This window comes from Parambassis ranga, chromosome 21 (genome assembly GCF_900634625.1).
Source record: "Parambassis ranga chromosome 21, fParRan2.1, whole genome shotgun sequence".
Classification (NCBI taxonomy): Eukaryota; Metazoa; Chordata; class Actinopteri; family Ambassidae; genus Parambassis; species Parambassis ranga.
Window position 1 is genome coordinate 3,548,223 of NC_041041.1, and position 10,853 is coordinate 3,559,075.

General features: G+C 39.3%; 2 protein-coding genes across 2 annotated transcripts; both read left to right on the top strand.

The window, feature by feature from the left end:
- Nucleotides 1–1,753: 1,753 nt before the first annotated feature.
- On the top strand, nt 1,754–4,633 carry LOC114426770 (C-type lectin domain family 10 member A-like). Its single transcript, XM_028394387.1, has 5 exons — nt 1,754–2,173; nt 2,365–2,507; nt 3,824–3,927; nt 4,225–4,393; nt 4,521–4,633. Exons 1-4 carry the CDS (start codon nt 1,942–1,944, stop codon nt 4,325–4,327), a joined length of 582 nt encoding a protein of 193 aa, XP_028250188.1. The 5' UTR covers nt 1,754–1,941; the 3' UTR covers nt 4,328–4,393; nt 4,521–4,633.
- A 1,122-nt stretch (nt 4,634–5,755) lies between these two features.
- Nucleotides 5,756–8,181, top strand: LOC114426830 (C-type lectin domain family 10 member A-like). The gene is made up of 6 exons (XM_028394477.1): nt 5,756–5,813; nt 5,891–5,992; nt 6,090–6,245; nt 6,420–6,562; nt 7,283–7,386; nt 8,040–8,181. Exons 1-6 carry the CDS (start codon nt 5,756–5,758, stop codon nt 8,179–8,181), a joined length of 705 nt encoding a protein of 234 aa, XP_028250278.1.
- Nucleotides 8,182–10,853: the final 2,672 nt, after the last annotated feature.

A 10,853-nucleotide genomic window follows, 5' to 3' on the forward strand; every position in this document is an offset into this window, starting at 1 on the left:
TGCTTAAAGTCAGTCAGAGGAAGACAGATATAATGACATCATGTTACAAATAATCCACACTTATGATTCAGATTCATCTTTTTGAGTTAATGGTGTTATGGTAAATGTATTTCATATCCATGAGCAATCAATATCTTGTGTTAAAGATAGGTTTCTATTGTGCAAGTATTATACATGCAGATCAGAGGTTTATTAAGCTGACCACAGTTGTTTGCAATTATATTTCACAACATTCTTTGTTATACTGTACATTTCTTCAATACTTAATATGTTTGCATCAAAGCTTTTGGACTTTTTGGAGACTGTCCGATCAATTAATTCATTATAAAAAATTTTTTAGTGATCAGCTGGATTTCTGACAGGTCATAAATTTGATCAGCACAGTTCCTCATTTGTCCACATGAGTGTTTATTAAGATTTTTGTTTCCACAGACACAGTAAACAAGTGTGCATAACTAGCTGACCATTGCTGGTAATACCTCTCATATAGTAACCAAGCTTCAACAAACAATTTTAGTAAAAGTGGATTTGTGGTATCACCATGTTTACATAATTTACTCCTGTTTAAATGTGCTCTGATGTCACCAATCCAAATAATGTCTGTAACTATCACATCAAACAATCCATTTCTGAAATCTTCCTAAAAATCATCTGTACAGTTCTGTAAAGTTCTCACAGTGCTGTGATCTGAAATAGAAGTTAGAGGGTTCTGTGGCTGATGAATCTGTGATATGTATTCATCACATTTGAAATGTGTAACTTCCTGACTGAAGTCAAACCCACCTGCAGAGTCAGATAAGACCTGTTTCAGAATAAATGTACAGCAGTCTGAGCTGTGCAGCTGTTTGTTGAAGTAATCTGCTCTCTTACATGATGGAGGACATTTATGTTAACATGGAGGAGGCTAAAGGTGTCTCTTCAAACCACACAGGTAGGAGTTAACAGAAGAGGTGAGCAGATGTTATTCTTTGTCATCATTGCAGTTTCATTGATCTTTACTCTGTTCAGGTGTGAGGAGCTCCCATCAACGTTTCTATCCAGCTGTCATTCTGTGTTTGGGGCTGCTGAGTGTTTTCCTGCTGGTTGGACTCGTCACACTCGGTCACTACTGTGAGTCTGCTTTATATTATAAGCAGTGTAAACACACTCTGACCTGATTGTGTGGAAATCCTGCCACTGTGCCTCACAATTCAATTTATACATTTTCTGTGGTTTCATTTGTGTCAGATGACAAACTCTCCTCCATGACTGAGGAGAGAGACCGACTGACTGCCAACCTCACAGCAAAGATAAAAGAGCTGGACAGGCTTCAGAGTTTACTCAAACAGAGTGAGTCTTCTGCATTTATAAAGATTTCATTTTTTTTGAAATATTATATTTATTCATTTTTCTTTTTTTTTTTACAAACAAGAGAAAAAACACCCAGATAAACAAGAAAACAAAAACTGCCAGACTATAAGACAAAGTGTGCAACAAAATTCTGACCCATTCAATAAAGTTAGTGCAGTAAGAAGGTATGGCCATTCTATTCTGTCAAAGGTTTTTTGAGCATCTAGAGACAGTATAGCTGCACCTTCACCATCTTTGTGATCTGTGTATAGAACATCAAGAATTTTGTGTACGTTGCAGAAACAGTATCTACCCGGAATGAAGCCCGTTTGATCTGGGTGTACAGTGCTTGCTATGCATTTGCCTAATCGTGTAGCTAAAATCTTAGTGATTATTTTCAGGTCACAATTTAATAAGACAACAGGCCTGTAGTTGCCTGGATTTGTTTTAGAAGAACACAAACGTTGGCATCACCTAGAGAGGATGGCAGCAATTTACTTATAAAGGTTTGATGAATCATTCTTAATAATTAAGAATTTTTTTCCAAAAGCCTTGTAAAATTCAGGGCCATATCCATCCGGCCCAGGAGCCTTTCCGGTAAGAAATGCCTTTATGACCTCCTGTATTTCCAAAACAGTGAAATCTGAATCTAGATATTCCCTAGATGATGCGTCCAACTGTGGAAGGGTGGGTGATCTTACTGCCATCAAAGACAACCTGACTGAACGTCTCCAGACCAGTGCTGACAAACTCTCCTCCATGACTGAGGAGAGAGACCGACTGACTGCCAACCTCACAGCAAAGATAAAAGAGCTGGACAGGCTTCAGAGTTTACTCAAACAGAGTGAGTCTTCTGCATTTATAAAGATTTACTTTTTAACTAAAGTTCAGTCTCGTCTCTTCTAAGTCTGCGTCCTTAGTTTGTGATTCTTTAGCCACAGGGTGGGCTTTGGTTTTCAAGGCGGTTATAAATCTACATGGACTCACTTCAGAAAGACTTGTTTATTTGTATTGTCTCCAATTTCATTCTTCTAGCGAAAACGTGTCCCTCAGAATGGACCATGTTTGGTTGTAGCTGTTATCTCGTCCCTCCTAAGTCTGGTTCCTGGGATGAAGGCAGAGCGGACTGCAGAGGAAGAGGAGCTGATCTGGTGGTGATTGACAGCATTCAAGAACAGGTACAGTGAGTAAATGTGTGCTGTTGTATTTACATGAATATTGACCTTCATACGTTCTAAATGTGTGCACACTCTCCTGTGGTGGGGAGTATCATTAAAAACACTAGTGCCAGTGTCACCAAGTAACAAATATAAAAGTAAGTAAAAAGTCAACGGGCACTAATGATTGCAAATATTTATTATTTACTTTTAATACTTTTAATTTATGTGTATAGTTTTTTTTCCAATAAAAAAATGTGTGTCTTTGTCAGGGTTAGTAAGATGGCGGACAGAAATGCAGACTTAGCCGGAGGTAACAGTAGACTCACTTCTTTAATTCAGTCCAAGGTTCGGTACACAGAAAAGCAGTCGGCGAGGCGAAGGTACAAAAGGGCTCAAGCAAAAGCGATAGTCAAAATCCAGTCCTGATCAATACACAAGAAATCCAAAAAACACTCAAGAGGAACTCAGGAAAATACTAAAGCTTCTGGCTGCTTGAGATGGCTGGCACGTTAGGTTCACTAACAAAATGAACTGGCAACGCGAGGGAAGAAACACACAGATTTTATACAAAGGAGGGAAGGAAGACAATAGGACACAGCCGAGGCACATTAGGGTGGAGCAGGTAATCAACAGGAGGAGGGAAGACACACGAGGAAGGGGAAGTCAAAACACCAGGAACAAGAGGGAGAACAGTGACTACAAAATAAAACAGCAAATAACTGGTAAAACTAGAACTAATGCAACAGAAAAAGAACTACAAAATAAAAGACCTGGCTGAAACCATGACTGTCTTTGTGTTTGACTGCCTGGAGGTGCTGGTCCAATCACAAGGTGTTAGTCATGACAATATGCAAAATCATGCAAATCAACACTGTATAATGTTCATGTAAGAAATGTATTTTTTAACATTTTCCATACAGTATACGTCATAAATATGGACACATGCTTTGATGTAGACTAGAGCAATGATTGTTGTGATTTGTAGTTTCTTATTTATGCTGTAAATGCATTTGTCAGTCTTCCTCTTTGAAGGCTTATGTGGCTCTAAACCTCCTTCAAACTGAGAATCAGCAATACCTCTGATGTGAACATGCAGGGTGAGGGCAGCTGGGTAGAAGGTAGAAATCAATGGGACTGACCTTAGAAACTTTTAAACATCCATTCCAGAAATAGTTTGTGAGCTAGCCTCCCTGCTTTGTGCACAGATACAGGTTCATGTTAGGCGTCTTATCTTTTTGATTTCATGCTGTAGTGCAGCAGTGAATGTTGAAAAGAAAACAAAATGATTATTTACGGCATCTTTTCATGCTGTTTGCACTCCTGATGTTGAACAGAGATTTCTCACTACATTCACCACTCAACCAAGTTGGATTGGTTTGACAGACAGAGAGGAGGAAGGAACCTGGAAATGGATAGATGGGACTCCTCTGAATCTGACGTAAGTCTTTATTTTACTAATAATTATATTTTCATATGATTACTTTTTGTGGACAGATTTGGGGCATTTACAAAGTACCTTGTTTGGCTGAAAGCAGCTGGAGAATGGTGCTGGTGTAAAAAGTAGGAGTGAAACATTTTAAAATGTCCCAAAGAGCTGAAAGTTTGATTTTTATTTTTTCCCAGATTTGATCATTACAGACAAAGATTTTCATCTTACTTCTAGTATATATTTTTCTGTGTTTCAACTCTGATTTCTGGGTAAAAAATTAACAGTGTAGTGCTTCTGACTCTGCAGGGTCTGGGATTGGAAGCAGCCTGATAATGGCAATAGAGACCCACAGTGGGGTGAAGAGGACTGTGTTCATATTAGAACTCACGATAACAGTCATTTGGAATGATTTGTCATGTGCAGCTCAGCTGAAGTGGGTCTGTGAGCTGTGACTTTGTTTGAAGGTCATACATATGTAAGTGTTTCACAGTTAGAAACCTATTTTTTGTGTGAACATGATTCGTTTTTCATGGGGAAATTGAGAAGAACCAGTTCTGATGTGTTTAGAAGAAGTTCTCATTGGTTTATATTTATACCAACAGATTGAGCCGTTGATATGAGATGATGTCAAATGAGGCCACGCAATGAAAAGAAGAGATCAGCTTCACATCAAGGTTGATTTTTACATTTGTGGAACTTTAATTAAGGTTTTGAGGTGTTAGTGTGTGTTTTTTTATACTCTTGTGTTCAGGGATGCTTAAAGTCAGTCAGAGGAAGACAGATATAATGACATCACACAAATAATTACAAATAATCCACACTTATGATTCAGACTCATCTTTTTGTGTTAATGGTGTTGTGGTAAATGCATTTCATATCCATGAGCGATCAATATCTTGTGTTAAAGATAGGTTTCTATTGTGCAAGTATTATACATGCAGATCAGAGGTTTATTAAGCTGACCACAGTTGTTTGCAATTATATTTCACAGCTTTCTTTGTTATACTGTACGTTTCTTCAATAATTAACATGTTTGCATCAAAGATTTTGGACTTTTTGGAGACTGTCCGATCAATTCATTCATAATAAAGTTTTTTGGTGATTAGCTGGATTTCTGACAGGTCATAAATTTGATCAGCGTAGTTCCTCATTTGTCCACATGAGTGTTTATTACGATCTGCAGTTTGTCTGTTTAAATGTGCTTTGATGTCACCAATCCAAATAATGTCTGTAATTCTCACATCAAACAATCCATTTCTGAAATCTTCCTAAAAATCATCTGTACAGTTCTGTAAAGTTCTCACAGTACTGTGATCTGAAATAGAGTTAGAGGGTTCTGTGGCTGATTAGTATGCAATTTATATTCATCCCATTTGAAATGTGTAACTTCCTGATCGAAGTCAAAACCAGCTGCAGTTTCAGATAAGACCTTTGAGACAAGACAATTATAAAGCAATCTGAGCTGCACAACTGTTCTAGATCTAATCTGCTCTTCTACATGATGGAGGAAACTTACGTTAACATGGAGGAGGCTAAAGGTGTCTCTTCAAACCACACAGGTAGGAGTTAACAGAGGAGGTGAGTAGATGTTATTCGTTGTCATCATTACCGTTTCATTGATCTTTACTCTGTTCAGTTATGTAAAGTTCTCACAGTACTGTGATCTTAAAGAGAAGTTAGACGGTTCTGTGGCTGATTCTGCAATCTATATTCATCACTTCTGAAATGCAACTTCCTTATGGAAGTCAAAACCAGCAGTTAAGATCTTTGTGTCAGGACAAATATAAAGCAGTCTGAGCTGCACAGCTGTTCTAGATCTGATCTGCTCTCCTACACGATGGAAGACATTTATGTTAACATGGAGGAGGCTAAAGGTGTCTCTTCAAACCACGCAGGTAGGAGTTAACAGAAGAGGTGAGCAGATGTTATTATTTGTCATCATTACCGTTTCATTGATCTTTACTCTGTTCAGGTGTGAGGAGCTCCCATCGGCGTTTCTATCCAGCCGTCATTCTGTGTTTGGGGCTGCTGAGCGTTTTCCTGCTGGTTGGACTCATCACACTCGGTGTCCACTGTGAGTCTGCTTGATGTTAATAAACACTAACTGGCATAATTGTGTGGAAATAAATCCTACAACTGTTTACGCCCTTTGTGCTCCTCATCGATGTCAGATCACCGTGTGGGTGCAGATCTCAACAACCTGACTGAACGTCTCCAGACCAGTGCTGACAAACTCTCCTCCATGACTGAGGAGAGAGACCGACTGACTGCCAACCTCACAGCAAAGATAAAAGAGCTGGACAGGCTTCAGAGTTTGCTCAAAAAGAGTGAGTCTTCTTTTTTTAACTAAAGTTCAGTCTCGTCTCTTCTAAGTCTGGGTCCTTAGTTTGAGATTCTTTAGACACAGGGTGGGCTTTGGTTTTCAAGGCGGTTACAAATCTTCATGGACTCACTTCAGAAAGACTTGTTTATTTGTATTGTCTCTAATTTCATTCTTCTAGAGAAAACGTGTCCCTCAGAATGGACCAGTTTTGGTTGTAGCTGTTATCTCGTCCCTTCTAAGTCTGGTTCCTGGGATGAAGGCAGAGCGGACTGCAGAGGAAGAGGAGCTGATCTGGTGGTGATCGACAACATTCAAGAACAGGTACAGTGAGTAAATGTGTGCTGTTGTATTTACATGAATATTGACCTTCATACGTTTTAAATGTTGTGAACATTAGGCTTTCTCCTGTGGTGTGGAGTATCAGGACACATTAAAAACTTGAATGCTAGCCCATGCAGTATAGGTCGGTTAGTTTGTCAACAGGCAGCTGTTAATTCCTGCGCAGCATTTTTGCTTGATGCACCTCCGCCGGTGCAAGAGTACCAGCTGCAGGGTCTTCAGCTGGGAGCCATCCCTCACTCATGTTTCGCCCCTATAATTTCCAGAACAGTGGACAGGGACGTCTTCCTGCAGCTGGATTTTGGTGGTCAGGCTAACACTGGAGTTCCTCTTGCCTCCCCCAACTCTTGTCATTTCTTCTCAGCCAGAGCCAGAAGGTTCCCTTCTCTGCTTCTTCTGAGAGATCCTTTAAGACCCTCTTGGCCTTGGCTGATATGAATCCAATACCCTTCAGAAAGCATGTAGAACAATGATTGTTGTGATTTGTAGTTTCTTATCTTAATACCTCTGATGTGAACATGCAGGGTGAGGGCGACCGGGTAGAAGGTAGAAATGGGATTGACCCTAGAAACAGCGCAGGTTCATGTTAGGCATCTTGTCTTTTTGATTTCATGCTGTAGTGCAGCAGTGAATGTTGAAAAGAAAACAAAATGATTATTTACAGTGTCTATTTATCTTGTTTGCACTCCTGATGTTGAACAGAGATTTCTCACTACATTCACCACTCAACCAAGTTGGATTGGTTTGACAGACAGAGAGGAGGAAGGAACCTGGAAATGGATAGATGGGACTCCTCTGACTCTGACGTAACTCTTTGTTTTACTAATAATTATATTTTCATATGATTACCGTAAAACTTCAAATTATAGCCCGGGCCTTTATTTGCCTAAATCGCAAAATTGTCTCTGCTTATATTTGGGGCAGGCCTTTAATTATTCTGGCGAATAAGCCATCCAGAACTAGCTGTAAAGTTCTCCACATCCCTTCCATCATTAATGTCATCGTACATTTCTTTAGCCTTGTTTATGTGTCTCCATGACAAAGTCACATGTTGGCATGAATTCTTGTTGTTTATGTTATATTTCTAGTTATATATTTGCTCCTTACCTTATGAGAAAATCAGACCCGGCTTATAATTGAGGCCGGCCTTTATATGTCCAAATACATAATCAGACCAGGCCTGTAAACGGGACCGGCATCAGTTCAGGACTCTGCTATTCTTTGAAGTTTTTACGGTACTTTTTGTGGACAGATTTGGGGCATTCACAAAGCAGCTGGAGAACGGTGCTGGTGTAAAAAATGTCCCAAAGAGCTGAAAGTTTGATTTTTATTTTCCCGCAGATTTTATTATTACAGACAAAGATTTTCATCTTACTTCTAGTATATATTTTTCTATATTTCAAGTCTGATTTCTGGGTAAAAATTTAACAGTGTAATGCTTTTCTCCTCGACTCTGCAGGGACTGGGCTTATAAGCCTGATAATGGCAATGGAGACCCACGGTGGGGTGAAGAGGACTGTGTTCATATTAGAACTGACGAGAACACTCGTTGGAATGATTTGTCATGTGCAGCTCAGCTGAAATGGGTCTGTGAGCTGTGACTTTGTTTGAAGGTCGTACATATGTAAGTGTTTCACAGTTAGACTCTTACTATTTTAAGATTTATTATTATACTTTACTGCCTACTCAAATCAAGCCTTTGTGCCTGAAGACAGATTCATGACTTCAAATTCAGAAATCTTTTGTTTTCAGTCTGAACATGATTCCTTTGTCATGGGGAAAATTGAGAAGAACCAGTTCTAATGTGTTTAGAAGAAGTTCTCATTGGTTTATATTTATACCAACAGATTGAGCCATTGATATGTGATGACATCAAATGGTGTTAACATGATGGTTTTAAAGCCATGAATGGCCTGGCCCCCTCTTATATACAGGACCTTTTAATTCCTCATGAGCCTGAACACAGCCTGAGTCCGTCCTGTCAGTCCCCAAATCCCAGCTGGCCACACAGGGTGACTTCCTGTCAGTGTTCTCTTTTAAAAACTCCTAAAACTCACTTTTATCGCTTAGCTTTTTAAAGGTACTGATTGATTTTATTTTATTTTTTACTTGTTTTATTGTCTGGTTTTATGTTATTAACCTGTTTTTATTCTGCTTTACTTTATCTTGGTTTTGTTTGTTTTGTTTTAGTGTATTTCTCCTTATACAGTGCTGTTGTATTTAACTACTCATTCACTGTCATTTTACTTTGCTATTTTTATATACTTACCTTGTAACTGCAAGCTTGGAGTTATTATTATTAAATGTGCATAATGCTAAATAACTGTAGTCTTTCTGTGTTGTTGTTGCTGGTAATACAAACCAAACAGTCACCAAACAAGTGGATTCATGGTAAAGTTGGATCGTATTTCCTCCTGGTTAAAGGTGAGCTGATGTCACCAGTCCAACTAACGTTCCTGTATCCATCTACAGTTTATCTTTTTATTTTATAGAGACCAGGCATCTGGACTTGTAGACTTTACACAGGACTGTGAGCTAAAACAGAAGTTGCAGAGTTCTGTAGATGACTATTCAGTGGACTATATTTGCCACTTCCAGTTTCAGATAAGACCTTTTTTCAGAATAAATGTACAGCAGTCTGAGCTGCACAGCAGATTGTTGAAGTAATCTGCTCTCTTGCATGATGGAGGACATTTATGTTAACGTGGAAAAGACTAAAGGTGTCTCTTCAAACCACACAGGTAGGAGTTAACAGAAGAGGTGAGTAGTTCTTATTCTTTGTCATCATTACTCGTAGAGAAGATTGAAGCAATGCATCTGGACTTGTAGAGTTTTCTTGAAGACGTTTCACTGCTCATCCAAGCAGCTTCATCAGTTCTAACTGGTGGGGAAACATGGTTTATATGTGGTTACAGACCTCAGTGGGTGGGTCTGGGTAAAACTTAAAAAAAAACAATAGCACTAAATGTTTCCATACTTACCTGTGATGTTCTGGCTGACTGGGCCAGGTGTGTCTAACGACTGGCTAACGACTATGAAACTGCCGGAGGGGGACTGGTTGACAGCCCTTTGTTCTTGCTGTGAGTATGTGCAAACTTCCTGGGAATGGATGGAATCACTGCATTGTATGTGGTAGAAAGATGATGTCTGAGGCCACCACCTCAGACATCAGGTTTGGTTTTTCCAGCTTAACATAGATGGCTTCCTTGACTCCTCTTTCAAACCACCTTTCCTCCCTGTCTAAAATGTGAACGTTGTTGTCATCAAAGGAGTGTCCTTTGTCTTTGAGGTGGAGGTGAACAGCTGAGTCTTGTCCTGAGGAGGTGGCTCTCCTGTGCTGAGCCATTCTTCTGTGGAGTGGTTGTTTAGTTTCTCCAATGTACAGATCAGAGCATTCCCCACTGCACTGGACTGCATATATCACATTGCTGTGTTTCTCCCTGGGAATCTTGTCCTTTGGGTGAACCAGTCTCTGTCTCAGTGAGGGCGACCGGGTAGAAGGTAGAAATAGGACTGACCTTAGAAACAGCGCAGGTTCATGTTAGGCCTCTTATCTTTTTGATTTCATGCTGTAGTGCGGCAGTGAATCTTAACAAGAAAACAAATTCTTTTATGAGTTTATGAGACATAGATTTCTCACTACATTCACCACTCATCGAAGTTGGATTGGTTTGACAGACAGAGAGGAGGAAGGCACCTGGAAATAGATAGAGGGGACTCCTCTGAATCTGACGTAAGTCTTTATTTTACTAATAATTATATTTTCATATGAGTACTTTTTGTGGACAGATTTGGGGCATTCACAAACTACCTTGTTTGTGTCATGACGTTGTGTTTTGTTTTCCTTGTTTTGAGTTTCTGCTTTACCTTGTGCTCACTTATTGTTATTATCCTGGTAGTTGTAGGCTTGTGTTTTGTTTTTTGGGGCTCTTGTTAGTTCTTCTTGTCCTTTGTGGTGTTTGTCTTGTCTTGTGCTTCCTGTTTTACTTTTGATAGTCCTGTCCTCCTTGTGTTTTGTCTTGTGCTTTACTTCCAGTGGTATCACCGTGTTTACATAATTTACTCCTGTTTAAATGTGCTTTGATGTCAACAGTCCGAATAATGTCTATAAAATGATCTTAACAATTGATCCATTTCTGAAATCTTCCTAAAAATCATCTGTACATTTCTGTTCTCACAGTACTGTGATCTAAAAGAGAAGTTAGAGGGTTCTGGGGCTGATTAGTATGCAATTTATATTTATCACATTTGAAATGTGTAACTTCCTGACTGA

What these genes read in the sequence shown, in the direction of transcription:
- LOC114426770 (XM_028394387.1), top strand. Translation starts at nt 1,942, where the DNA reads ATGACCTCCTGTATTTCCAAAACAGTGAAATCTGAATCTAGATATTCC. An exon ending in TCAGAGTTTACTCAAACAGA is followed by an intron (nt 2,174 to 2,364) that starts GTGAGTCTTCTG and finishes TCATTCTTCTAG; the next exon opens with CGAAAACGTGTCCCTCAGAA. An exon ending in GGGACTCCTCTGAATCTGAC is followed by an intron (nt 3,928 to 4,224) that starts GTAAGTCTTTAT and finishes CTGACTCTGCAG; the next exon opens with GGTCTGGGATTGGAAGCAGC.
- LOC114426830 (XM_028394477.1), top strand. Translation starts at nt 5,756, where the DNA reads ATGGAAGACATTTATGTTAACATGGAGGAGGCTAAAGGTGTCTCTTCA. An exon ending in CATCACACTCGGTGTCCACT is followed by an intron (nt 5,993 to 6,089) that starts GTGAGTCTGCTT and finishes CATCGATGTCAG; the next exon opens with ATCACCGTGTGGGTGCAGAT. An exon ending in TCGACAACATTCAAGAACAG is followed by an intron (nt 6,563 to 7,282) that starts GTACAGTGAGTA and finishes GATGTTGAACAG; the next exon opens with AGATTTCTCACTACATTCAC.